Source organism: Salmo salar, chromosome 20, assembly GCF_965601325.2.
Source record: "Salmo salar chromosome 20, fSalSal1, whole genome shotgun sequence".
NCBI classification, from domain to species: Eukaryota; Metazoa; Chordata; class Actinopteri; order Salmoniformes; family Salmonidae; genus Salmo; species Salmo salar.
In genome coordinates this window covers 50815610-50843539 of record NC_138310.1, presented here as the reverse complement: position 1 = coordinate 50843539, position 27930 = coordinate 50815610, and the positions used below count along the sequence as shown (strand labels likewise).

The 27930-nt window shown below is 43.6% G+C and overlaps 1 protein-coding gene across 2 annotated transcripts in view; it reads right to left on the bottom strand.

Annotated features, from left to right (window-relative positions):
• The window catches only part of LOC106580734 (latent-transforming growth factor beta-binding protein 4), a 68960-nt gene that overhangs the window by 18172 nt on the left and 22858 nt on the right, over positions 1–27930 (bottom strand). Inside the window, exons 5-11 of one of the 2 annotated variants that reach the window (XM_014162079.3) lie at positions 23752–23958; positions 13734–13970; positions 9371–9654; positions 8877–8979; positions 6771–6833; positions 4591–4713; positions 1461–1637 (exon numbers count right to left, since the gene is read on the bottom strand). In XM_014162079.3, the coding sequence (XP_014017554.2) occupies positions 1461–1637; positions 4591–4713; positions 6771–6833; positions 8877–8979; positions 9371–9654; positions 13734–13970; positions 23752–23958 (1194 nt within the window). The remainder of the gene's footprint in view (positions 1–1460; positions 1638–4590; positions 4714–6770; positions 6834–8876; positions 8980–9370; positions 9655–13733; positions 13971–23751; positions 23959–27930) is intronic. The other variant, XM_014162080.3, reaches the window with a different exon arrangement.

Here is a 27930-nt window from a genome sequence, read left to right as displayed (position 1 = left end):
AACTCGTCAGTCTTGTCTTGTTCTGAGAAATGAAGGCTATTCCATGAGAGGAATTGCCAAGAAACTGAAGATCACGTACAACGCTGTGTGCTACTCCCTTCACAGAACAGCGCTAACTGGCTCTAACCAGAATAGAAAGAGGAGTGGGAGGCCCCAGTGCACAACTGAGCAAGAGGAGAAGTACATTAGTGTCTAGTTTGAGAAACAGACACCTCACAAGTCCTCAACTGGCAGCTTAATGAAATAGTACCCGCAAAACACCAGTCTCAATGTCTACAGTGAAGAGGCGACTCCGGGATGCTGGCCTTCAAGGCAGAGTTGCAAAGAAAAAGCCACATCTCAGACTGGCCAATAAAAAGAAATGATTAAGATGGGCAAAATAACACATACACTGGACAGAGAAAACCAGTCAGTATCTGGTGTGACCACCATTTGCCTCATACAGCGCGACACATCTCCTTCGCATAGAACTGTGGCCTGTGGAATGTTGTCCCACTCCTCTTCAATGGCTGTGTGAAATTGCTGTATATTGGCAGGAATTGGAACACTCTGTCGTACACAATGATCCAGAGCATCCCAAACATGCTCAATGGGTGACATGTCTGGTGAGTATGCAGGCCATGGAAGAACGGACATTTTCAGCTTCCAGCAACATGAGGCCGTGTATTATCATGCTGAAACATGAGGTGATGAGAGCAGATGAATGGCACGACAATGGGCATCAGGATCTCGTCACGGTATCTCTGTGTATTTAAATTGCCATCGATAAAATGCAATTGTGTTCGTCGTCCATAGCTTATGCCTGCCCATACCATAACCCCACCGCCACCATGGGGCACGTTGACATCAGCAAACCGCTCGCCCACATGACACCATACACGTGGTCTGCAGTTGTGAGGCCTGTTGGACGTACTGCCAAATTTTCTAGATCAACGTTGGAGGCGGCTTATGGTAAAGAAATTAACATTCAATTATCTGGCAACAGCTCTGGTGCACATTCCTGCAGTCAGCATGCCAATTACACACTCCCTCAAAACATGAGACATCTGTGGCATTGTGTTGTGTGACAAAACGGCACATTTTAGAGTGGCCTTTTATAGCCCCCAAACACAAGGCACCTGTGTAATGATCATGCTATTTAATCAGCTTCTTGATATATCACACCTGTCAGGTAGATGGATTATCTTGGCAAAGGAGAAATGCTCACTAACAGGTATGTAAACACATTTGTGCACAACATTTGAGAGAAATAAGCTTTTTGTGAGTATGGACAATTTCTGGGATCTTTTATTTCAGCTCATGAAACATGGCACCAACACTTTACATGTTGTGTTTGTATTTTTGATCAATGTACATACTGTGACATAGGCAAATGTTAACACTGGTCATTAGCTGCATTATGATTATCCAATGCCGGTCCAGTATGATGTGGAGGTTTGAATCAGAATAGGGATGCTCACCTGATCCAAAGTAGGGACACCTCTCACAGTTCTTGCCCCAGGCCTTGCCCACGCGGCTGCAGCAGCAGATCTGCTTGGTGATGTTCCTAAGGATAGGCACGGAGCAGCTACCAGGGCCAGAGCCAGAGTTCAGGATACGATAGCACTGGTTTTTATCCTCCGAGATCACCTTATGGGCTGCAAGGAGGAGGACAGGGTGAGGACATGCCAATGGGTGAATGGTAGAGAGAAGATAGCGTTTATTATAGCCATACAGAAACAGCTTCATTTCCAAAAAGGCCTCAAGCAAAATAATACACCAAACCCAACATGCAGGCCCAACACATGCTGATTGTTGATTGGCAAGCTATCTTGAAATATAATGATGGTGTACTCTTCGTCTTTGCTTTTTGTGTCACAATTCTCTGGTACTTCTGGTACTTGATCTTAGCTTAGAAAACAGTAGGCATTCTGTTGCTTTAGTCGGGTTAAGAAACACAGAAATATTCAACTGAAGACAGACAATGAGTTGCAGAACTACCTGACGTCAGAAAAAAAGAAGAAACGTCAGAAATAAATCACTGTTAAAACATCGATTCAGAGAGCAAGAAAACAGAAAAGCTCAAAGCATTCCCATGAACATTTTGGCAACACATTATTTAAAGATGTCCGCTCAGAGTCAACGACGCACACAAAACAGACAGCTTCCAGCAGTTAGAGCAAAGTGCTGGGGCGGACTGGATAGAGAGGGAGCCCACAGACAAGCAGACACAAACTGCGTCAGATCCAAAGGCAACACACAGGGGTCACAGGCCAACCAGCATTTCAGAAGCACTGACCATCGTAAAATGCCGGTTAGAATAAGCAGGCCAAGTGTCACAGAACTTCAGGCACTGTAATGTCATGTTTATGATGTGCGTTTAGATGTGTAATGTATGATATAATACAGCACAGTTAATGTAAAGAATTACTGAATATTGTTCAATCTAAAAGCGTGTGAAATTTGAACTCATTTTTGGGATCAGAGCATGAATAAAGATAATGGAAGTATTTATTGCATGAGGTAGTCTACTGTCCTACAGAGTGTTTCCCCTATATTCATTTAGCTGCTAAATCGTTGCCGCCACTCCAAAAGATAGAAAATGATTTTCGGTAACTACAACATTTTCAGTGTAAACTCAAATGACTAAAACCATATATAAAGTATGTAGAAATGATAATGAAGCTATATATAGTACCAGTCAATTTTTTTTTGTTATTTTTACTATTTTCTACATCGTAGAATAATAGTGAAGACATCAAAACTATGAAATAACAAATATGGAATCATGTAGTAACCAAAAAAAGTGTTAAAAAAATCGAAATATATTTTCTATTTTTGAGATTCCTGCAAGTAGCAACCCTTTGCCTTGATGACAGCTTTGAACACTCTTGGCATTCTCTCAACCAGCTTCATGAGGTAGTCACCTGGAATGCATTTCAATAAACAGGTGTGCCTTGTTAAAAGATCCTTCTTAATACGTTTGAGCCAATCAGTTGTGTTGTGACATGGTAGGGTTGGTATACAGAAGATAGTCCTATCTGGTAAAAGACCAAGTCCATAATATGGCAAGAACAGCTCAAATAAGCAAAGAGAAATGACAGTCCATCAGTACTTTAAGACAGGAAGGTCAGTCAATCCAGAAAACTGCAAGAACTTTTAAAGTTTCTTCAAGAACAGTTGCAAAATCCATGAAGCGCTATGGTGAAACTGGCTCTCATGAGGACCGCCAGAGGAAAGGAAGACCCACAGTTACCTCTGCTGCAGAAGATAAGTTCATTAGTTACCAGCCTCAGAAATTGCAGCCCAAATAAATGCTTCACAGAGTTAAAGTAACAGACACATCTCAACATCAACTATTCAGAGGAGACTGCGTGAATCAGGCCGTCATGGTCAAATTGCTGCAAAGAAACCACTACTAAAGGACACCAATTAGAAGAAGAAGAGACCTGCTTGGGCCAAGAAACACGAGCAATGGACATTAGACCGGTGGAAATCTGTCTTTTGATCTGATGAGTCCAAATTTGAGATTTTTGGTTCCAACTGTCTTGTCTTTGTGAGACGCAGAGTAAGTGAAAGGATACTCTTTGCATGTGTGGTTCCCACCGTGAAGCATGAAGGAGGTGGTGTGATGGTGCTTTGCTGGTGACACCGTCTGTGATTTATTTAGAATTCAGGGCACACTTAACCAGCATGGCTACCATAGCATTCTACAGCGATACGCCATCCCATCTGGTTTGCACTTAGTGGGACTATCATTTGTTTTCAACAGGACAATGACCCAACACGCCTCTAGGCTATTTGACCAAGGAGAGTGATGAGTGCTGCATCAGATGACCTGGCCTCCACAATCACCCAACCTCAACCCAATTGAGTTGGTTTGGGATGAAATGGACCGCAGAGTAAAGGAAAAGCAGCCAACAAGTGCTCAGCATATGTGGGAACTCCTTCAAGACTGTTGGAAAAGCATTCCTCATGAAGCTGGTTGAGAGAATGCCAAGAGTGTGCAAAGCTGTCAAGGCAAAGGAAGGCTACTTTGAATAATTGAAAATATATTTGTTTAACACTTTTCTGGTTACTATATGATTCCATATGTGTTATTTCATAGTTTTGATGTCTTCACTATCATTCTACAATGTAGAAAATAGTACAAATAAAGAATAACCCCTGAATGAGTAGGTATGTGCAAACTTCTGACTGGTACTGTATATCTTTTTTATAATATCATCTTTGAGAGCTAACAATCACCAAAATAAAAACTAGACAGTCGGGGAGAATCTAAAATTCCCCAAAAATGTCATGACATGGGGGCCCCATTGATTTTGTTATAATGCTTGAGACACTAGGATAGCATAAAACACGGCATAAGCCATGGCAAAATGTGTAGAATTGCAGGAAATGATATTAAATTATTATTATTATTTTTTTTTTAAACCTGGTCTCTTTACTCAACATGTTTTTGTATGTGAGGTTGTGTGTATAGTGATTTGTACAGTTCAGCTCCATAGAACCTTAGCCATGCGTTATTCCTGCTCATTCCAGACCCCGCGGCACAGCGAGCACAGTATTCCCTTCCTCTCCTTCGAGCGGAGCGCCCTGTAGGCTACTTACAGATACAGATCCCGTGAGAGGCGTCCAGTATGTATCCTTGCCTGCAGACACAACTGTAGCTCCCCCGAGTGTTCAAACAGTTCCCGTTCTCACAGAAGCCTGGCTGCAAACACTCATTAACATCTAGGAAGGGAAACACCAGGGTCACATCCCTATTCACTAACCCCATCCATCCATCCATCCATCCACAGGATCCACAGACAGGAAACTGTCATGTACCCTCTTCCTGAAGAGGGTACATCTTCCGGGGAGATAATAGGGCTCCCCACTGATAGTGAGAGCTGAACCTTGACTGACTGAGTGACAGACTGTATACTGTACTTGCAGGGGAGGCCCTGGTCACAGAGGACATTCATATTCTGGGGATATTAACAGTGACTGACTTGAAAGCCAATGAGGATGGCTAGACATGACAAACATTTGTGCTTAGAGTTCATTCCCTGTGAAACAAATACACTTTGTAAACTGTAGGGTTTAACTGAGAACTTGGAAGAACTATCCCCAACCTGAAATCATAATCTTGGAAACACTAAAAAGTCTGGCTACATCCAACGTGAGTGTAAAAGAAAACCATAACATAAACATATCGCTGTTTATCCAACCTGTCCTCATCAATATCGTAGCAGCTTATAACACAAGGTGTGACTCTCAGGGAGTTAGGGAGATTGAGTGAGCGATGCATCAGGGCCCTGGTGTTGTCATTACATCTCATACAATCTGGCTCCATGCTTTTCCTGGAGAAATGGTTTTCCAGCAGTCAGGTTATACAACCGTCTGGCCTAACTTACACTGCATCTGTTGGGTAATAGCAGTGAACTGAACTGTTTGGTAATAGGAGTGAACTGAACTCATTCCCAATTCACTGTAGACCTTCTTGCTACAAATAGACATTCAAAGGCAACATTGCATATATGGTTTGCATCATCACCTGTCAGCACCTAATCCATTTGAATTACGTTAAATGTTTCCATATAGATGCAGGAATGAAAAAGTTCCTCCTGCCAAATAACAGTAATACGTATATCCATTGAGGCATGTTAGTGAGGTGAATATGCTCCTTTATGTTATAGAATTTAACTTACAGATCAATGTAGTTTTTTTCTCCCCATTTATTTCAGCTGCTAACTAATGTGCATGTATAATCCCAGTATCCCCAATCCTATTCTAAAGAATCACAGGTGATGTTTTTACAATATGCAATTCATGAACAGGTGGGTCAACTAAAACTACAGTACGTGCATTTGATCATACGGATAAGTGGCATGGTGTCACTGTGACCTGCCTTTGGGTATGTGCCCCTCTCAGATAAATAGCAGATTCACCACGAATGAGCGCAACCACATTGGTATTTCCCATCTGAGTGCCATCCCATGTTTTTGAACGGGCCTGAATGAGTCATAGCCAGCATGATAGCATTTGCTTGTTACCATCAGGGGAGATGGGTGCTCTGTTTTCTCCTATCCCTCTCATATCTTATCAGGCTCTACAGAGACGGATGAAGCGGCCCTTCCATAGCGGCAGATAATCAAGGCATGGCTCGTGGTTTCAGAGTTTATCGTCTCAGACTATTCAGCGCTAGATCTCTGGGCCAAGTGACAAGACTGGGTTGAATAATGAGCTGCTTCAAAGTGCTTTTCTATGTGTGTGTAGGTGAGCTGAGTCTATATGGAATATGACAAGCTAAGAAGACAGCTGCTGACTTGATGAAGTGATATTGTACATTAATCCACTCAAAACATCAAATGAGAGAGGCCATATTGTGAAGATGGACCATTGCAATGCTCCTCTTTTTGACACCTATTTGACCTGGTATTTGTTTTAAAATAAATACTGTCAAACAAAATGTTGTAACATTTCAACAAACATCTCTTCCGGTTAGTTCTGTTCCAGACACAAAGAGATCAAACGTACTGAGATAGTACACTTACAATAAAAAGTGCTATTTAGAACCTAAAAGGGTGAAGGCTGTCCCCATAGTAGAACCCTTTGAAGAACCCTATTTGGTTCCAGGTAGAACCCTTTTGAGTTCCAGGTAGAACCCTTTCCACAGAGGGTTCAACATGGAACCCAAAAGATTTCTACATGGAACCAAAAAGGTATGGGAACACCCAAAGAACCCTTTTGGAACCCGTTTTTCTAAGATTGTAGACGACCACCATCATTCTACAGATGGAACTCACCAACACACTGGGTGCCGTTGATCCTCTCAAATCCAGCCGGACAGCTCCCATCGACTCCATTTCCTGAAAAGGCAATTCACATAATGATGATTAAATAGCAATACTCGAGAGACCGTATGTGAGCCCTACTGATGTAAAGGGAAAGGGGATACCTAGTCATGTAGTGCCAATAGCTGTATCTACAACCAGAGTGATGGGCCAATCTTTTCTTGCCTATGTTTCTCCTGCAGAGCCTGGACGAGATTTCAGATTATTTTAGTGCTCAATCTGTGTGTACTGTATATACAGTCCCTGATCCCACCATGGAAGACGAGCAGCATGTAGCACCACAGAGAGAGAGCCAAGCATACAGGAGCCATGGGATACACCGGAGCGTTCTGGGCCAATTAAACCAAGCGAAGCAAATAAAGGGTTTTTACCATACGAGCATGACGACTCACCGTCAGTTTAGAGTGGAAAACCCCCTCATCTAACATTGGCTAACAATCCCATCTCCGGCGAGTTAGCTAGCTATGTTACTCCCAATTGTTTGCTGGACTGTTGGCAGCCTAAATCACACACTGTTGGTCACCTGTCTGCTAACAATCTCCCTCCCAGCTGTCTCTCCTCTCACCTCCAACAAAGCTCTATTCGGAGGACCTTTACAGGCTTGGGAGACAAATTGGAAGTTGTGAAGTGACTTGAGGTTGCTGAGTAAGGATTCAAAGGACATTCCTCAAAGGAAATGGAAAGTTGAAAGTACTTAGTGCTTCAAACGACCGTGATCCCAGGCCAGAGTTTTGGACAAGGCCTCTATTGTTTGGTATGAACCATTTATTTATGGGAATGTTTGGGGAAGTTGTTTGCAAGGAGGGAGACATTGCGAATTGATGAGGTTTTCATCGTAGTCTAAATCAATATGAGGAAAACCATGATATTTACAAGACTGTTGAACAGAGAGAAAAACAGCCCAGTGATGTATTTCTGTATTTATCAATGACCCAACATAATGCTATATATTTCTTACTGGCTCCGGCTAAGCGTGGAGTTAATCTATTACATAATATGTCCATTACTGATAGCAACAATAATACTGTGGAATAGTATGAATTCCCTGTTAGTCTAACAGGAACAGATACAAACAAGACCATGTTGATTTCTGGGCTTTGCTATCTAAAACAAGTAAGTACATTCTTTCACTGGCATGGCTGAGGAGAGTTACCTAAAAAAGAATAATGGCTGTCTGGGTTCCTGTTAAAATGATTAGCGGTGATGAAAGAAGTTAAAAACAGAACATTAGCTCACTACTTTTTGACATGATGTTGATATGGTCTAGAAGGCGAGAGGGTAAAGCCAACTTTTGGACAAATATGGCTAAGAAAAAAGTACATTCCAGTCAGGTTAGTCAGGTCTGGAGTAAAACATAACAACTTTATGTGCTGTGTATAACTGGTTAATAATGTGATATTACGGAAGTTCTTATTTCATTTCAGACAACAAGAACCGTCGTGACATCTGGTTTAAGGTTTCTAAAAGGAATTCCACTCCAATCTACAGCATTCCCGTCTTTTGAAAAACCAGAGTCAATGTGAATAAGGTAGTGAAGGTGAGATTAACAAGAACAAGATGGTAAGGTAGCCACTATACTGTAGCATCGGACATACATTTTTGAAAAATGTATTTAAGTGTCACTCCGCAAACATACAAAATACAAACATGGTACAGGTGTCATCTACAATACATTCCATCAGCTATACATATGTATACATAAACAAAAAACAAAGTACATATGATCAGTGTAATACAGATAACTAATTTGTTATTGTTGCACCTGGGATTACTAATCAGCAGTGACCTCCCCATTTGTTTCTGGTATACAATGATAGGCTTTGAGATGAGGGGTAGGTACACAAAGGGGACAGATGGTGGTGGTGGTGGTGGGGATCTACGCAAGAAATGGGAGAAAAAGGATGAACCCCCTTTGTGATAGAAAGACTGAAAGGAGAGTACAAGTGTAGCGGAAGAGAAGAGGGACACGGACAAAAGAGAAAAGTTCAGTTTAAAGGAGAACTGGGAAAGGACAGGTGACTACTAGAGCGGGGTGGGGGGGGGGGGGGGGTCTTTTACCTGTGTTAGGGGGACATAGGACACACTCGTTGATGCCCCAGGCCAGTCCAATCCCTCGGCAGCAGGTGTCCTGACTCCTGAGTCCTGGGAGAGGTGAGCTGCACTGAGGGGGTAGAGGAGAAACAAAAGAGCATTGGATTTAAACTGGCACAACCACAATGAGAGATGCCACCCATTTCTATTGGATTGCTTAAGACTTCGCTACATCATTTGATGCATATGACATGTATACCGGTAACTGCCAAAATAAAGGAAACACCAACATAAACTGTCTTAATAGGATGTTGGGCCACCATGAGGCACCACAACAGCTTTAATGCACCTTCTAGCCATTTTATACATGACCCTAAGCATGATGGGATGTTAATTCCACACCTGTGTGAAAGCACCTGCTTGCAATATACTTTGTTTCCCTCATTTACTCAAGTGTTTCCTTTATTTTGGCAGTTATCTGTAGGTATCAATAGTAGAAGAAATTCATCTGGCCGTCTCACCTGGCCGTTGCGGACCTCCCTGAAGCAGTACTTGAACACAGAAGATTCTGTGTAGGTGGAGTTATCGTGGAGGGTCTGGACTCTGGGTTTAGGTGCTGTGGCTGCGGCCCTCTCCCCTGGCAGAACACTGGTGCTGGCCCCCGAGAGGCCTGCTGACCAGGTGACCGTCTCCGACTGCTCCCTAACCGTGCCTGGCCCATACCCCACCTTCAGCACCTGGTGGATCTTCACGCTGGCCTCTGGTGGGTGCTGCACCCGCACCTTCACCATGGATGAGCCAGATGCTGGGGGGAGGGAGAGAGAAGAGTGGGGGTTTAATTTATTTTTTATTTAAGCTTTATTTAACTAGGCAAGTCAGTTAAGAACAAATTCTTATTTACAATGACGGTCTACCCCGGTCAAACCCAGATGACGCTGTGCCAATTGTGCGCCGCCCTATGGGACTCCCAATCACGGTGGTTGTGATACAGCCTGGAATCGAACCAGGGTCTGTAGTGATGCCTCTAGCACTGAGATGCAGTGCCTTAGACTGCTGCGCCACTTGGGAGGGGGTTAGGGGTTAGCTAGTGGGGGTTAGCATTAGCAAACATTGCTGACTCCACAAAGTCTCTGCACAGAGTATGACCTGACCCACTGTGCCTCCAGGGGTCAGAGGTCATTCTATGATGGACCTCTCACTTGAACGCTGTCCTGGTCGTTCACATTTACCACCCGCTGAATGATTGACTTTGCATTTTTGTGCTGACGGCTAACTAAGAAAGTGGATATGAATGGGAGCTGCCATGTATGTGAGGTGCCTTTGGTGCATGACACGGTCTTTGATGTGGTTGAAATTCAAAGGTAAATATTGAATTGCGGTCTTTAGTGTTTTATCTTGGCCAGGTCGCAGTTGTAAATGAGAACTTGTTCTCAACTGGCCTACCTGTTTAAATAAAGATGAAATCAAAAGTATATATTTTTAATTTGTTAGGAAGCTAGTGTGAAGCCCTGTTACTATAGCAGATCATAAGATCTGCTATAGTAAAGGAAGGTGTGTGTGGGGTATCCACGCCCCTGTATGTCTGAAAATGGAGTGGTTGTTCTTCTAAAACATGCTATTACTGTGAGTCATGATGGCAGCCTCATATCATTTAGAGACTGGAGTGAAAGGTTGTCACAACGTTTCCCCCACGGTGTCGCTACTACACTGCCAAGAGGTCCAGGCTGAGCGGAAGGCCCGACCCTTACTCATACCGCAACCTTTCCTTGGGCTTTATTTACAGACTAAAAAGGCAAGGAGATAATCAGTTAACTCTGGGTGACTGAATGTCCCAGATCTGTTTATGCTAAAGGAACTGTTGTGCACGATTTGTTCTAGGCTGAAAAAAACGAGAACGCGGAGAACAAGGCTAATTAAAATCAAGACCCAGGACCTTGGGAGTCTTCACTTCCTACCCATCCGTAATATCAGAGCCATAGCACCTGGTTTACTATTCAGGGATATACGCAACCGTTTACACTGGGCCCTGGAGATATGCAGCCAACACAATGTTTCGTTTACAGATGCAGTTTGGACTGTGTTTTCATTTGCCCCAAAACAATGAGAGTGCAAATGGGTCTTTTGTTCTATGATCGTGCTGAGGATTTTAGAAGCTCAATTGGACCCAAACATGTCTCAGGCGTCCGTTCTCCGTGGTTAACAAGCAATCCCATTGTCTCACCCCTGCAGGGTATCCCCATAGCCGTTCATAGACTAACTCTGAGGTCATTTGGAATTTACTCGCTGCTTGTCTACACCCCACTAGAGTTGTGACAAAATGTACTACGTAGGTTCTCATTCCCGTTTTTAATTGCCTGTTCACTACTTCACACTGTGGTTCTCATTCCCGTTTTTAATTGCCTGTTCACTACTTCACACTGTCTGGCCGTGTCATACGGGCCAGTGTTGCAGCAATGGCCGACCTCGTCCTCACAGCTGGTCCTGACAGCACAACAGAGGTGTCCTTTGTATGTTTTTCACGCAAAAAAATAAAGGTGACCTCACAAGGTTCACGCATGAAAAGTTAGCCGGTTAGCTGCAAGGAGATGAACAGAACATTCAAACACTCCTCCTAAAGCGAAGAGAGGAAATGACTGAATGACATTCACCACAGGCTGCATAGCCCTAAATGGTGGTACAATTGATGGTTGTCAAACTGTGGTTGTGATGCTAAATTGCATCACAAGTTGCCAAGGAAGTAGAATGTAAGCGTCCTGGCTGCACTAGAACAAATATCAGTGTAGCAAAATTGCCATCAGAAAGAGGTACAGTATATTGCTGATATAAGTGGATTTGCGAGATGTGCATGGACAAAGATGTTTTATGATGAACACTACAGAATAGAGCCCCACAGTGTAGGTATCAAAATACCCATAATACCTAGCAATCAAACAGGGAAATGATTCCAATCATTTTTCCACTATTCATTTGTTTTGTGAAGGTTTACCCTGGCATGATGTTTGATAACCCTGTAAAGCTCTCTCGGACAAGGTGACATCAATATATTCAGATTTGAAAATGCTAATTAGCATTAAAGTAGACATCATGCAAGACTACAAAAACCCTGCAAGCTCCTGCACATCTTCTCTGGCTGACACCTTTGCTAACAGGTATTGTGTCAATTTAAAACTTGCACAAGAGAGTTCACATAATTGTCAATTTAAAGAAATGTAGCCAATTTATTAATCACTAAATTTAGCTAACATTAGATAGTTAATCCAGAGATCCTTACCTTTGCCTCGATTCATCAGTCTCGTCCAGATCATTATGGCATTTGTTGTTCTTTATGATAGCCACATTAGCAGCTAATTAGCATTTCATTTTTGGGGGGTAAAATACAGGTGAATATATTGATAAAAGTCACCTTGTCCTGGAGAGATTTACACAGTTATCAAAACCTCACGCCACAGTAAGCCTACACTAAACACAGCCCTTATTTTAAGTGTTTCTAAAATCCCTTATGGGAAAAATTAATGGTGAAAAAAATGATTGGAACCATTTCCTTGTTTGACCGCTAGGCTTTATGGGTATTATGACTCATACTGTGGTACTATATTGGCAGGTCAGCTAAGTCTAAGACCCCACTTCAACGTAGGCCTCCTCAGTGAGTTTGTGTAAGCCCTCAGATCTCCACTCCCAAAACGCTCTCCCAGTCCTGGAATAGAGCATGGACTTGTAGAAGCAGCTCGTCAACATAACTGACCCTGACATTTCATTTGTTAGTATGAGCTCAGCATACTGCTTAGATTTCAATGTCATTAACTTTTGGTTGCGTTTCACCAGCCCTCCCACCCCCCCTTGGAGCGAAAACAAGCCACACTGATGTCATTGAGCTTTATAGAGCATGGATAAATACACATGCGCTCAGGGTCACATTCTTATGATAAAATCTTCAAAGGCAGCAGAAGATTACCAACCATACTGTATCCTGAAACAAGTGCCATCTGTAACTGCTGTGTAACTGTTAAAGCTTCAGATTTCACCAACTGCGTAGTTAGTTGAGATTGGCAAATATGATGACGTGCATTTTCCAGGGTTTCAATACCGCCATGCATGGAAACGTCAGTGTTTGGCTTTTCTTCATGTTGTACAAATATACTTCACCATCTAAGAGCGTACTGTATGTCAACTGATTCAATTTGGTCAGAAACATCTGGCTGTCATAACATCCAAAATTCACATTTGGAAAGTCAGTGAGAGCAAGTATTCGTAAGTAGCCGAATCAGAGTGTTTTCATATGCATTGAAATGATGTTAAAACAATGGGAAATGAGTGATTGTGAACGTCTCAGAGACCTAGAGGAATTGCTGTCCGTGTTTCAAGGCTTATTACCTATTGGCACCGAGAGGTACAATTCAAGTGTTGAGCACTGGCCAAGGGAAAACAGTCATGTATAACTGTCATCTTTAGCGCAGCACACACGGTGCAGTTTGAACGTAATTAATCTACAGGAAAGACACTTTATGTAACTGTGTGACGCGTGAACCTTAGTTGACCATTTTTGCACACTCAAAGCTAAACCACAGATGACTAAATGTCAGACGTAAGCATAATTTGTCATGCATTATTAGGCAATTAATTATGGTTAATTTGATCATTTAAAAAAAAAGCTGTTTTCTTTCATTTCAGTATCAGTCCATCAATATGCAGAGAATTAGCTGTCATTGTGCTCATTCTAGAGTTCTATTTTACGTTTTTATCCTAGTCTTACTGTCAAGAAGAGGCTCTTTCACTAGAGACATTGGACTCTGCTTTAAAGATTTGTGTCTAATGTATACATTTTTCAATTCATCACCATTCAGATCCCACCGCTGCCACCAATGAGGCTGGCCTTGTCACACTTACCACCGCTGGGCTGACTGTGGCTCTGCTGCTGGCTCTGCAGGGGGAGAATGTACTCCGACTGGGTCAGCAGCTGCTGACTGGCCAGCACCGAGGGGCTGCGCGGAAGCTTCTCAATGTCATTGGTGGAGGGAGTGGCCACAGGGATGTGGCAGAACTTGCCAGTGAAGGTTGGTGGGCAGAGGCAGCGGTCCTTCTGGATGCAGACCCCTCCGTTCTGACACAACATGGGGCACAGGACTGGAGGAGAAACAGAGGGAGGGAGGGAAACAGAACGGCTCTGTAAACTATGACCGCAGTGAGGGAGAAACATGGAGTCCAAGACATCAACAACTGAAATAGAACTCTGGCACTGAGAGAAACAATAACCATATTGTTTGATGTCCTGTAGTGATTTCCATGGTTCAGTAACCATTAGGGCCAAGAGTTCCTCCCTGTTGCCGTTCAAATGTAACAACACAAACTCACGATTCAGCTAAGATCCCATTACAAAACAAAGGGCAGGGTCGAACACTTTTACGCCCACCTGGCCAACCAAGAAAACAAGGGAAAATATCCAACACATGTCCTTGTGACAGATACAATCGATAGACAGTTTGGACACACTGTAAACAATGCCATTCAAAAACAACAGAGCACACAATGTTTTGCCTGTTTTTATCACAATTAATGGAAAACAAGTGAAGACAAGCAGCACTCTGATGAAGACAAACAGCACTCTGATGAAAACCATGCCTCTGCTTATTCTGTCCACTAGCACATGCTTTCCATATCACATGACTGTGCTGTATTAATGCTCATAATAATAATAATAATAATAATAATAACAACAACATTGGAAAACTTGGCCCTGGCCCATGCCCAAGTCCATGGAAATTAATTTACAATGGCACTGCAGCTAGACAGAGAGACAGAGAGAGATGCCTGGCAGTTAGCTGAACAGAATTAACTTTCCAGCATCTATAATCAGTCCATTATGCATCTCCTTGGCCAACTGTCTGTCCATCATACACTGGGCCAGAAGGATCAACTCAGCCTAGTGAGTAAACAATATCTGATGCAGTATGAGGGAGGGAGGGAGGGGTGAGAGAGTGAGGGGGAGAGAGAGAAAGAGAGCGAGCGAGAGAGAAAGAGACACAAATATGAATGTGCTGATGAACCTACTTGTGTGACTTTCTATCCATATTGTCATTGGTTAGAATATAAACCTGCGCTCTCTTAAACCTCTACAGGATCGGTGTCCCCCCCACGGGACGGTTGAGCTAACGTGCGCTAATGTGATTAGCATGACGCTGTAAGTAACAAGAACATTTCCCAGGACATAGATATGTTTAATATAGGCAGAAAGCTTAAATTCTTGTTAATCTAACGGCACTGTCCAATTTACAGTAACTATTACATTGAAATAATGCCATGCTATTGTTTGAGGAGAGTGCACAGTTTTGTACCTGAAAATGTATCAAAAAAACAATTAGGCACATTTGGGCAGACTTGATGCATTTTGAACAGTAATGCAAAGGTTCATTGGATCAGTCTAAAACTTTGCACATACACTGCTGCCATCTAGTGGCCAAAATCTAAATTGAGCCTAGACTCCTAAGTCTTGCATTTCAAAGATGGAGAAAATATATTGAAAATGCATGTTTTTTTCCCTTTGTATTATCTTTTACCTGATCTAATGTGTTATATTCTCCTACATTAATTTAACATTTCCACAAACTTCAAAGTGTTTTCTTTCAAATGGTATCAAGAACATGCATATCCTTGACTCAGGTCCTGAGCTATTTTATTTTTTTAAATATATTTTACCTTTATTTAACTAGGCAAGTGAGTTAAGAACAAATTCTTATTTTCAATGACAGCCTAGGAACAGTGGGTTAACTGCCTTGTTCAGGGGCAGAATGACAGATTTTTACCTTGTCAGCTCGGGGATTCAATCTTGCAACCTTTTGGTTACTAGTCCAACGCTCTAACCACTAGGCTACCTGCCGCCCTGTGCTACAAGCAGTTAGATTTGGGTGTCATTTTAGGCCAAAATTGGAAGAAAAGGGTTGGATCCTTAAGAGGACACTCTTTGCGTTTGTGTTCGGTGGTGATTTACCACTCAAATGTGCCAGCAATCAAGACAGAGGGTTCAGCTAAAGCTGTTTCCTCTGAGGTAAACATCTCATCAGAGTGGTTTGGAGAGGATACTGTAAAACAACTATTGGACTGTATGAGGTCCCGACAGTCACACTGATTATAGGCCTTCACCTTTCCCCGAGCCTTTCGGAACCTGGAAAGACGACAGCAGCTGAAGGCTGTCCAAAGTACACACTGATCCATCATTTTGAGTGCTCTTCCTTTCCCTAGGGGGGGCACAGAATTGATTTTCCGTCTGAATACGAAGTCCTTTGGGCTCCAGTGAGTGTGTCAGCGTCGGGGTAACTACCGTACATGTCGCTTTTCTCAGTTTCTGTCATGCTCTTGCCCATTGTTCCAGAGGCCATGGCGAGGAACAGGAAAAAGGTTGGTGTTTTTGTCAGGAAAAGGCTTTTTACAAGAGAAATTTACAGTACAGTGGCTTAGGAGTTCTCTAGGTTCCTTTCGCAGAGAGCCTGTGTCCGGCTTCCGGGGCTAGAGCAGCAGCGTTATGCTGTGTGGAGTAGGTTTCCGGTGGAGAAATCATGTTTTGAGCATATGCAGTGTATCAGTGTGTGTATTCCCCGCTGTGGCGTAGCCGTGGTGATGAGGTCATGTGCAGTATGCAAACTGAAAAGGTGACCTAATTGTTTGCTCCGAGTTGGACGTGTGCGTCCCTCCAGATGTAACGGATCCACCAGAGTTTACACAGGGAGAGGAGAAATTAGATATAGAGAGATCAAGAAAGACAGAGAGAGAGAGACACAACAAGAGAGGAAGAACAAACAAAACAAGACAGGCAGAGCGAGGGACAGAATGGGTAACGAGAGAGGCAGAAAGACAAGAGTGAAAGAAAGACAGAAAGAGAGAGGGGAGGGTGCATTTAATTTAATTCCGCTGCTCTATCAATCGCTCCACACATGAGTCTGAACCTACCATCCTAGAAGTAGTTTGTGCTGATGTCAAAATGACGTGATTCCTGATTCATGTAGACCAGCTCTGGTCCAACCCATCAGTTTCTGGGACCAATCAGAACGGTTTGAATGTGTTCGCATTCGAGAAGTCGTTGGGGAGGAAGCAAACCTGATTCATTGTGGAGAAGAAATGTTAGTGGGCGTGGCGTTTGGCCAGAGCAATGTGGATGTGGATACGATGTGGATACAAAGGTGCAGGTGCCTCCCATGAAAAACAGTGATGTGAGCAGCTACCCAGCTCTCCTCAGGCCCTCCATGAGACCCACGACGTCAGCCCTCTCTTCTCAAAGAAGATCCCCATGTCTTTCACTGCACTCATATCCATGTAATGCAGTACATCTCTCAGGCCAGTGTGGAACAACAGGTTATCACACCATGTAGAGCTTTAGTTTTCACCAGAGGCTGTTTCATTGGTGTTTAGAAGCACATTACCTGTCTAAATGATGGTGGGACACCAGAGGAACCCCGTGAAATCACTTCCTGTCTCCCCAGGCTTTACAGCTAGGCCTTGGAGGATGTTGTATGTACTTCAAGGCTGACCGCATTAGCCCTCCCTGGAAAGAATAATAAAGGTGTGTGTGTGTGTGTGTACGTACAGGGAGATGTTTTGAGGCAACTCAAAGAAACATGCCATTTGGGCTCCCTATTTGCATGCAGGAGAAGGAAGGTTCAGCTGGCCATAGCTTGAACAGAGATGCTTAACCCATGATGTCCTCATGCACACCCTGCCTGTACCTTTAGCAAGACAACCCTGAATACTCCTCAATGTGGGTGAGGAAGATACATTACAGCAGAAAGCTGAAGAGTAATTATCAGGTGAAACGCAGAATTAATACCAGCAATGCAACTTGACTCAAACAAAGCAGCTGGCATTTGGAATCAAATCAAAGTTTATTCATCATACGCAGCGAAGTGTACACGGTACAATGAAATGCTTACTTGCAAATAGACTCACTGTCGTGTTTCATCTAGTTTGCCTCAGTGCAGCTAGCAATCAGCATGAGATCATGAGGTCCAACTACAACAATAAATCTAATCATAATGGCAGTTATCCAAACCACCCCAGATCAACTTTGCCAAAGCACCTCACTTTGAATAGCTGGACAGTTTGGTCTCTCATTGAACGGTTAAATATGCACTGAGATATTCACAGAGATATTCACAGAGATATTTTGGGCTCTGTTGGCCACTTCTGCCTGACCAGACATTTTTCACATGTCTGTGATAGAAGGCATCGACTGCGTCATAGCCAATAGGACCAGAGAGACTATACTGTAAGTATGGCAAGACAAAACAATAGTGTAATTGACACTAGTGCACAGTTGAGCACTGTCTACTGTCTGTCTAATTTGCATGGTGCTAGGGGAGAATGAGTCATTGTTCCTGGTTTGTCTGTTTCATGCTACCCCACCTGACATGTTACTGGCCACTAACATGGTATGTGTGCATTGGGTGGGGGGGGGTGGGGGGGGGGGTCTTGTTCGTACATAAGTGTGACTTCGCGCTGACATCATTCAGTCTAGGAACAAGCCTATAAACCAGACGTGTGGTAAGCGGACAAAAGGGGAGGTGACTTTCCCTGAGCCCGTTTATACAAGATATGGGGTATTACTCATTAGTCAGGTCATGGGAAAACAAACAACTGGGTTGGCAGCTATTTAAAGCTTACCAAGTCTGGGTTATTATGAATGAATGCAATGTTCAAAGTTGACTGTAGACATAGGTCTACATTGAGAAACATGGCTACAGGACGCACGACTCCGAGACCATCGTTAAGTTTGCCGACGACACAACAATAGTAGGCCTGATTGATCACTGACGACGATGAGATTGACCTCGCTATAGGCTGAGGCCTGGCTATTGTGGTGCTAGGACAACAACCTCTCCCTCAACATCAGCAAGTTAAAAGGAGCTTATCGTGGACTACAGGAAATGGAGGGGCCGAACACGCCCCCATTCACATCGACGGGGCTGTAGTAGAGTGGGTCGAGAGCTTCAAGTTCTTCGGTGTCCACATCACAAAGGACCTATCATGGTCCAAACACACCAACACAGTAGTGAAGAGGGCACGACAACGACTCTTCCACCTCAGGAGGCTGAAAAGATTTGGCATCGGCCCTCAGATCCTGAAAAAGTTCTACAGCTGCACCATTGAGAGCATCTTGACTGGCTGCATCACCGCTTGGTATGGTAACTGCTCGGCATTCGACCGCAAGGCGCTACAGGGGGTAGTGCGTACGGCCCAGTACACCACTGGGGCCAAACTTCCTGCCATCCAGGACCTCTATACCAGGTGGTGTCAGAGGAAGGCCCTAGAAATTGTCAAAGACTCCAGCCAAACAAGTCATAGACAGTTCTCTCTGCTACCACACGGCAAGCGGTACTGGCGCGCCAAGTCTGGGAACAAAAGGCTCCTGAACAGTTTCTACCCCCATGTCATAAGACTGCTGAACAGTTAATCAAATGCCTACCCGGACTATTTACATTAGCTAGGTTTCCATCCAATAGGCGACATATTTTAATGATAATATTCTAAAATCCGCATGAAAACAATATGCACATTTTCCCACCAGAGATGGGTTCCATCAAATGTACTTTTTGCAGATTAAAGGCTGTATGTGATGACGTAGTGCACGCAAAAATAAATTTTGCGGTTAAATTCCCACGTACCGAAAAAAAATATACAAGTTACATGAGTTTCTGTGCATTTTCAACTCTACTGATGGTTTTCTCACAAAGAATGCTGCGCGCTATCTGCACGCTGTTGGCTAGAGCGCACGTATAGCCTACATGATGAGATTATTACAGACAAAAGAACGAGATCATTTGTATTTGTCAAACGACAGCCAAGCGTCATTATCATGTCACCAGAATAAGACCCTCGATATTTATTGGAAAGGAGCATCAAGCTCATCACCTTGCACTTTCACCACCCTGTGAAGTTCATCATCATTTATTTCATCTGTTGCCTAATAAATTGCATGCTTTCCCGACGAAGTGGGAGGACCACACAATATATGTCATCCTGTGACTCCAAGTTTACTTCGATATTATATAATCTAGGTAATTCAAGAGCCATCTTCAAGGCAGTCATCTTAAGCATTGCATCACATGGTCATCTTGTGCATTCATTCCCACCCCCGCTAAACCAGAGAGGTTGTTATATAAATGGTGTGATGATGGTAACAAGCCAGCACTGATGGACATGATGCTAGTACAGGAAACACGTGGCTGTGATTAGCTTCATATGCCATGCTATGTTGTCGTTTTAGGTCTCTCTTTGTGTTGCGGTGTCTCTCGTCGTGATGTGTGTTTTGTCCTATGTCCTTTTTTAAATGTATTTTAAATTATTTATTTTTTTATCCCGAGTGGCACAGTGGTCTAAGACACTGCATCTCAGTGCAAGAGGCGTCACTGCAGTACCTGGTTCGAATCCAGGCTTCATCACATCTGGCCATGATTGGGAGTCCCATAGGGCGGCGCACAATTGGCTCAGCGTCGTCCGGGTTTGGCCGGGATTGGCCGTCATTGTAAATAAGAATTTGTTCTTAACCGATTTGCCTAGTTAAATAAAAAGTTAAATAAAATACAAATAATAAAATAAAAAATCCCAGCCCCTGTCCCCGCAGGAGGCCTTTTGCCTTTTTGTAGGCCGTCATTGTAAATAAGAATTTGTTCTTAATTAACTGACTTACCTAGTTAAATAAAAAGTTAAATAAATCAATAAAAATTAAATATGCAACGGCCCTAGTCGTGTCCGTCCATAATTTTCAAACATTATGCAACTAACTCCTCTCATCTCAACTATCAAACATCTAGAAGGCCCCCGTGTAGGGTTAAGGCACTCTGGCTCAGAACATAAAACTAAGGCTTGTTCAGAAACTATGAGGAAGTACAATCATTCTGGCCCAGCGTATCAAAACAGACAAATACACACAATCTCTCGGATTAGCCAGACACAAGGCAGCTGTGGTCTGGTCACTGAAATGTAGTTTTATTACTGAACAAATGCAGCTAATCTCAACTTAATCCCAGGATGGATTTGGAGTCTTGTGTCGGTCTGTCTTAACGTCTCAGTCTAGGAGGCAGTGAGTGTGTAAAGAAGTTGCACTCCGAATTATTGCATTACAGAAGTGATTAACGCAGGATTACAACAAACTGGGCAACAAGATCAAGAGGAAGGGTGAATGCATAAAGAGCCTAAGGGAGAGAGAGAGAGAGATGGTGGTGAAAGAACAAGAGAGAGATGGTGAGAGAGAGAGATGATGAGAGAGAGAGAGATGGTGAGAGAGAGAGATAAAGAGAGATAGTGAGAGAGAAGGGGAGGGGCGGTAAAAATACCACTTTATTTCCTCCCCTGTATTTTCTTTCTGCCACGGAGCGTGAATATAACCCTGCATGTGGTTTAAGACCTCATGATATATCTCCTCTGTGCACCTGCATGTTGAAGGCAGTGATATACAGTAGAAGACTGGGCTTGGGGTTAAGTGTGAGAGCGGTGATATACAGTAGGAGACTGGGCTTGGGGTTAAATGTGAGAGCAGTGATATACAGTAGGAGACTGGGCTTGGGGTTAAGTGTGAGAGCAGTGATATACAGTAGGAGACTGGGCTTGGGGTTAAGTGTGAGAGCAGTGATATACAGTAGGAGACTGGGCTTGGGGTTAAGTGTGAGAGCAGTGATATACAGTAGGAGACTGGGCTTGGGGTTAAGTGTGAGAACAGTGATATACAGTAGGAGACTGGGCTTGGGGTTAAGTGTGAGAGCAGTGATATACAGTAGGAGACTGGGCTTGTGCGTCTTCTTGACACTCAGCAACAGCAAACAACAGAAATTTGGCTGAATCCAGCTGGCCTACAAAACTCTTCTTCTAATGTCTTCTCTGGCATGCCCAGAGTCTCAATGTGGGTCGCTAGAGGCACACTTGAATAACTTCCGTCAAAATGACTTGAAGGGAAAGTCAGATATGGAATGTATACTGAACTAAAATATAAACACAACATGTAAAGTGGTGGTCCCATTAAATAAAATATCTCAGAAATGTTCCATACGCACAAAAAGGTGATTTCTCTCAAATTTGGTGAACACATTTGTTTACATCCTTGTTAGTGAGCATTTCTCCTTTGCCAAGATAATCCATCCACCTGACACATGTGGCATATCAAGAAGCTGATTAAAACAGCATGAACATTATACAGGTGCACCTTGTGCTGGGGAGAATAAAAGGCCACTCTAAAATGAGCAGTTGTGTCACACAACAATACCACATAAAATTTTGATGGAGCATGCAATTGGCATGCTGACTGCAGGAATGTCCACCAGAACTGTTGTCAGAGAATTTAATGTTAATTTCTCTACCATGAGCAGCTTCGAACATCATTTTAGAGAATTTGGCAGTACGTCCAACCGGCCTCACAACCTCAGACCAAGTGTAGCCACGCCAGCCCAGGACCTCCACATCCGGCTTCTTCACCTGCAGGATCGTCTGAGACCAGCCACTTGGATAGCTATGGGCAGGCATGGTATGGGCAGGCATAAGCTACAGACAACGAACATAATTGCATTTTATCGATGGCAATTTGAATGCACAGAGATACCGTGACAAGATCCTGAGGCCCATTATTGTACCATTCATCATGACAATGCACAGTCCCATGTTGCAAGGACCTGTACACAATTCCTGGAAGCTGAGAATGTCCCAGTTCTTCCATGGCCTGCATACTCACCAGACGTCACCCATTGAGCACGTTTGGGATGCTCTGGATTGACATGTACGACAGACAACGTGTTCCAGTTTCCACCAATATCCAGCAACTTCGCACAGCTATTGAAGAGGAGTGGGACAACATTCCACAGGCCACAATCAACTGCCTGATCAACTCTATGCAAAAGAGATGTGTCGCGCTGCATTAGGCAAATGGTGGTCACACCAAATACTGACTGGTTTTCTGGTCCACGCCCCTACCTTTTTTTAAGTTATCTGTGTCCAACAGTTGCATATCTGTATTCCCAGTCATGTAAAATCTATAGATTAGGGCCTAATGAATTTATTTAAAATTGACTGATTTCCATATATGAACTGTAACGCAGTAAAATCTTTCAATTGCTGCATGTTGCGTTTATATATTTGTTCAGTGTAATTTCTATGGAAATATGGATCATTATCTTTAAAGATAACAAGTCATAATGTTTCATGGATGGTCTGAGACCAGATAGCGGATAGCTCTCTGTCTGTCTCGCCCATACAGATGGAAATACTATTAATATGGCAACAGACAGAATACATGCAAAGAACATCCAAAAAACAAATGATTCACTGTCAAAAGACCACATATTCACACACACAAACACACAGAGTCTGAGAGGAGACAGAGACTCCCTGGCATGTAGAATGGATCCACCAAAGAGTACATTAACCCTGATGTTTGGTCATACATTCTTCAAGGTGCTGGAAGGGAGACAATCTTTCTGTTTTTGCCTATCCCCCCCACCCACCCACACACACACGTCACTATTTGAGGTGGATCTCATGTAAGGATGGGCTCTGAGCCTTGGTAAATATACACTGTATACACATGTCTGGATGGTCGCCTCTCAAGACGGTGTGAATACCTGTAAACGAGGCCAGCAGAGCCAAGGGGCTACTCTCTCATCCCTCCAACCTGTCCACATTTAAGGTCTAACCGATACCATTCTCCCAAACCTGTCTCCACCACTGGCCTAAAAATCACAGTGATGCTACAACCACACCTCCAGCTCATCAGTCCCAGTGGCTTACCCCTAATGTCACTCTGTCTGGACCCTAGAGTGGGAGGTCTCAGTGACTCCTCTGGCTACTTATGGCTAGGAGAGACTAAAGTATACTGCATGCTTACAGAGAGAGATGGTAAACAGAGGTAAGAAATGAGATAAGGTAAGAAACTTACAGACTCTGAAGCCCGGTCCCACGGCAGCCCGGTCCCCCTGTTCACTGATGTAGAGGGCAGTTACATTGCCCTGCTCACAAAAGTTGGTGCAGCGTCCCTGGGTGCAGCGCACCTTGCAGACGGTCGGGGTGAAGAGCACCTTGATGCGCTCAGCTCCTCTCCTTCCTGCTGCCGTTCCTCCTCGGTGGCCGGAGGTCTGGTTTCTGGCTGGAAGGGGGAAGAAGACGAAGCAGAGGTAGAGCAGTGGTAGGAGCCTGAACCTGGGTCTGAGCTGGAGCATGGTGCCGTCCGATTACTGCCGATGCATCCCACGGAGAAGAGACACCACAGAGATCCAGGAGAAGAGCTGCCGCGTACTCTTACGCTTTGTTCAATCACACTCTCTCTCGCAACTGGCGCAGGACGAGGAGGGAAAGGAAGAAAGAGAGAAAAAAAAAAGAACAGACCCAACGCTTCCTTTCCTTTTTTCCTAAACACACCAACCAAAGAAATTAGGAACTTTGAGGGGGAAGCACCCACACAAGTGTGTGAGTGCTTTTTAAATTTTATTTTTTTACGCTTTCTTAGTGCCTGTCGACTTAATTGGAAGCAGTATAGTGAGAATGCTCTCGTCGAGCCTCCAAACACAATGTTTATAAGGGATCCAATCCATCACCCTGTACTGTTAACTCTTCACTGCAGTCCCTGACCATGTCTCTGTGCCCTGCCGTTATGCTGTAACCGTAATCTGTTTTGTTTCCCCCCTTTTCCTTATACTCCCCACTCCCCCCTCTAGTTTCATAACATGGACCGTCCTGTCATCTGAGGAAGAGACCACAAGGAGGGCGGAGTGGGGGGGGTGAGGCAAGGTTTGAGTTTCAGGTCCTCGCTGGCATTGTAAACTGTGGTGGTGAGTCATCTCTCTCTCTCTTTCTGCTCATAAGGCAGGGGGGAAGAGGAGGGAAATTATTTTCCTTTCGCTACGCATTTTCAGAGATGTCATTTCACAAGCCCCACAGGCTCTTCTGTGACATACACAATGTGCATTAAACCTGTTGCCTTACCGAGCCAGCTCATGCCTGAGCAACAGGGGAAAGAAACGTGCACGTGCCATCCACGTTGCACTGGCTCACATCACTCTTACCGCTGTAAGCACTTGGACCTGTAGGCCATCTAGGGTAAAAATCACATCACTTTCACTACCTGAGAAAACTATAGGAGACAAATGTTAAATAATCCTTTTATGGTCATTCATGAATATAAACCCCGGAAACATCCCAACCCCATTCGAAAAAAGGAGGTTGATGGAAACACCTCATTATTTAGCTAGGAAAGGAATGGTAAAGAATGGAAAATATAAAACCAATTGACAAAGAAATTCAATGTAATGTCAAAAAGTTATTAGCGAAAACTGTATGGTCGTTAGATTTACAAACATGACGTGTTCTTTATATTCACTTATAATTAACCCCGAAACAAAGCTAAGCAGAAATTCCTTGTCGAGTTTGGAAGACAAACAGCTGCGTTGGACTGGGCTCAAACACAGGTGCCCCATTACAGACCATATTTCCAGTTTCACCAGTATTACTACACCAGTATAAAACCTGGAAGACCTGGGAGGACAGCGAGCGAGGCACGCGCCAGTCAACTTCACCAAGGCCCTAGACCACATCAAAGGCTTGGTGAGGTTAAGTACTGAAATAATTATGTTTTACTTGAAGCTTATATGGGTCATCAACAAATCTGGGAGAATGACGTAATATAGCTCATGGGAATGGACCAAACTAGAACCCAGAGAGAACTGGTAGCCTAGTGGTTAGAGCGTTGGGCCAGTAACTGAAAGGTTGCTGATTTGAATCGTCCAGGTTCTGTCGACGTGCCTTTGAGCAAGGCACTTAACCCTAATTGCTCCTGTAAGTCGCTCAGGATAAGAGTGTCTGCTAAAAACAAAAAAATATGAAAGAAACTACAGGTACACTGGTACTGTGGTCAGTGGTCATCCCTTATATGAAGTGTCTGAACCACCTGCGGAGGCACTGCACCACTGGTCTGATCCGCACCTGTAGCTCAACGTGGTGCGTCATTCTGGGCCAGGACTTGGAGGCTGGAAGGTGGAATACACTGCCAGAAAGAGAGAGAGAGGGGAGGTCCTTGGCGTAGGCTAGGACAAACAGTAAATTACCATGCTACCGCTGGGACGAGCCGTCTGGGTCTGGACTGTGGGTTCCTGTCTTGCTGGGGGAGGAGGAGGAGGTATTGGTGTCTGCTCAGGACAGGTGTTCACAATGTTTTCTAGTACGGGTCAATGAGGTAAATTGTTTTGCCTCCTTTGAGTGTTTTATTATGGATGTTAGCCAGTGGAAAAACTGTAGTCCAATTAGCATTCACTTATAACCTTTCAAATACTGCCATAAAAATGCTCCAAGGTTGGGACTTATTAGCTATACAGTACCAGTCAAAAGTTTGGACACACCTACTCATTCAAGGGTTTTTCTTTATTTTACTATTTTCTACATTGTAGAATAATAGTGAAGACATCCAAACTATGAAATAACACATATGGAATCAAGTAGTAAACAAAAAAAGTGTTCAACAATTCCAAATATATTTTAGATTTTAGATTCTTCAAAGTAGCCACCTTTTGCCTTGATGACAGCTTTGCGCACTCTTGGAATTCTCTCAACCAGCTTCACCTGGAATGCTTTTCCAACAGTCTTAAATGAGTTTCAACATATGCTGAGCACTTATTGGCTGCTTTTCCTTCACTCCGCGGTCCAACTCATCCCAAACAAATCTCAATTGGGTTGAGGTCGGGTGATTGTGGAGGCCAGGTCATCTGATGCAGCACTCAACCACTCTCCTTCTTGATCAAATAGCCATTACACAGCCTGGAGGTGTGTTTTGGGTCATTGTCTAAACCAGATAAGATGGCGTATCACAGCAGAATGCTATGGTAGCCATGCTGGTTAAGTGTGCCTTGAATTCTAAATAGAACACTGACAGTGTTACCAGCAAAGCACCCCCACACCATCACACCTCCTCCTCCATGATTCACGATGGAAACCACACATGCAGAGATCATCCGTTCACCTACTCTGCGTCTCACAAAGACACGGCGGTTGGAACCAAAAATCTCACATTTGGACTCATCAGACCAAAGGACACATTTCCACCGGTCTAATGTTAATTGCTCATGTTTCTTGGCACAAGCAAGTCTCTTCTTCTTATTGGTTTCCTTTAGTAGTGTTTTTTTTGCAGCAATTCGACCACGAAGGCGTGATTCACGCAGTCTCCTCTGAACAGTTGATGTTGAGATGTGTCTGTTACTTGAACTCTGTGAAGCATTTATTTGGGCTGCAATTTCTGAGGCTGGTAACTCTAATGAACTCATCCTCTGCAGCAGAGGTAACTCTGGATCTTCCTTTCCTGTGGCGGTCCTCATGAGAGCCAGTTTCATCATAGCGATTGATGGTTTTTGCCACTTTCTTAGTTCTTGAAATTTTCCGGATTGACTGACCTTCATGTCTTAAAAGTAATAATGGACTGTTGTTTCTCTTTGCTTATCTGTGCTGTTCTTGCCATAATATGGACTTGGTCTTTTACCAAATAGGGCTATCTTTTGTATACCAACCCTTCCTTGCCACAACACAACTGATTGGCTCAAATGCATTAACCTGTTGGGGCTAGGGGGCAGTATTTTCACGGCTGGATAAAAAAACGTACCCGATTTAATCTGGTTACTAATCCTACCCAGTAACTAGAATATGCATATACTTATTATATATGGATAGAAAACACCCTAAAGTTTCTAAAACTGTTTGAATGGTGTCTGTGAGTATAACAGAACTCATTTGGCAGGCAAAACCCTGAGACATTTTCTGACAGGAAGTGGATACCTGATGTGTTGAATTACCTTTAAGCCTATGCCATTGAAACACACAGGGGTTGATTAATGTTTTGGCACTTCCTATTGCTTCCACTAGATGTCACCAGCCTTTACAAAGTGTTTTGAGTCTTTTACTGTGAGATATGACCGAACAAGAGCCATGGAACGGTGATGGCCGATTAGACTCTGGCGCGCGAGTTCATGTTGGGTACCCTCGTTCCAATACGTTATAAAAGAGAATGCATTCGTCCACCTTGAATATTATTCATGTTCTGGTTAAAAAAGGCACTAATGATTTATGCTATACAACGTTT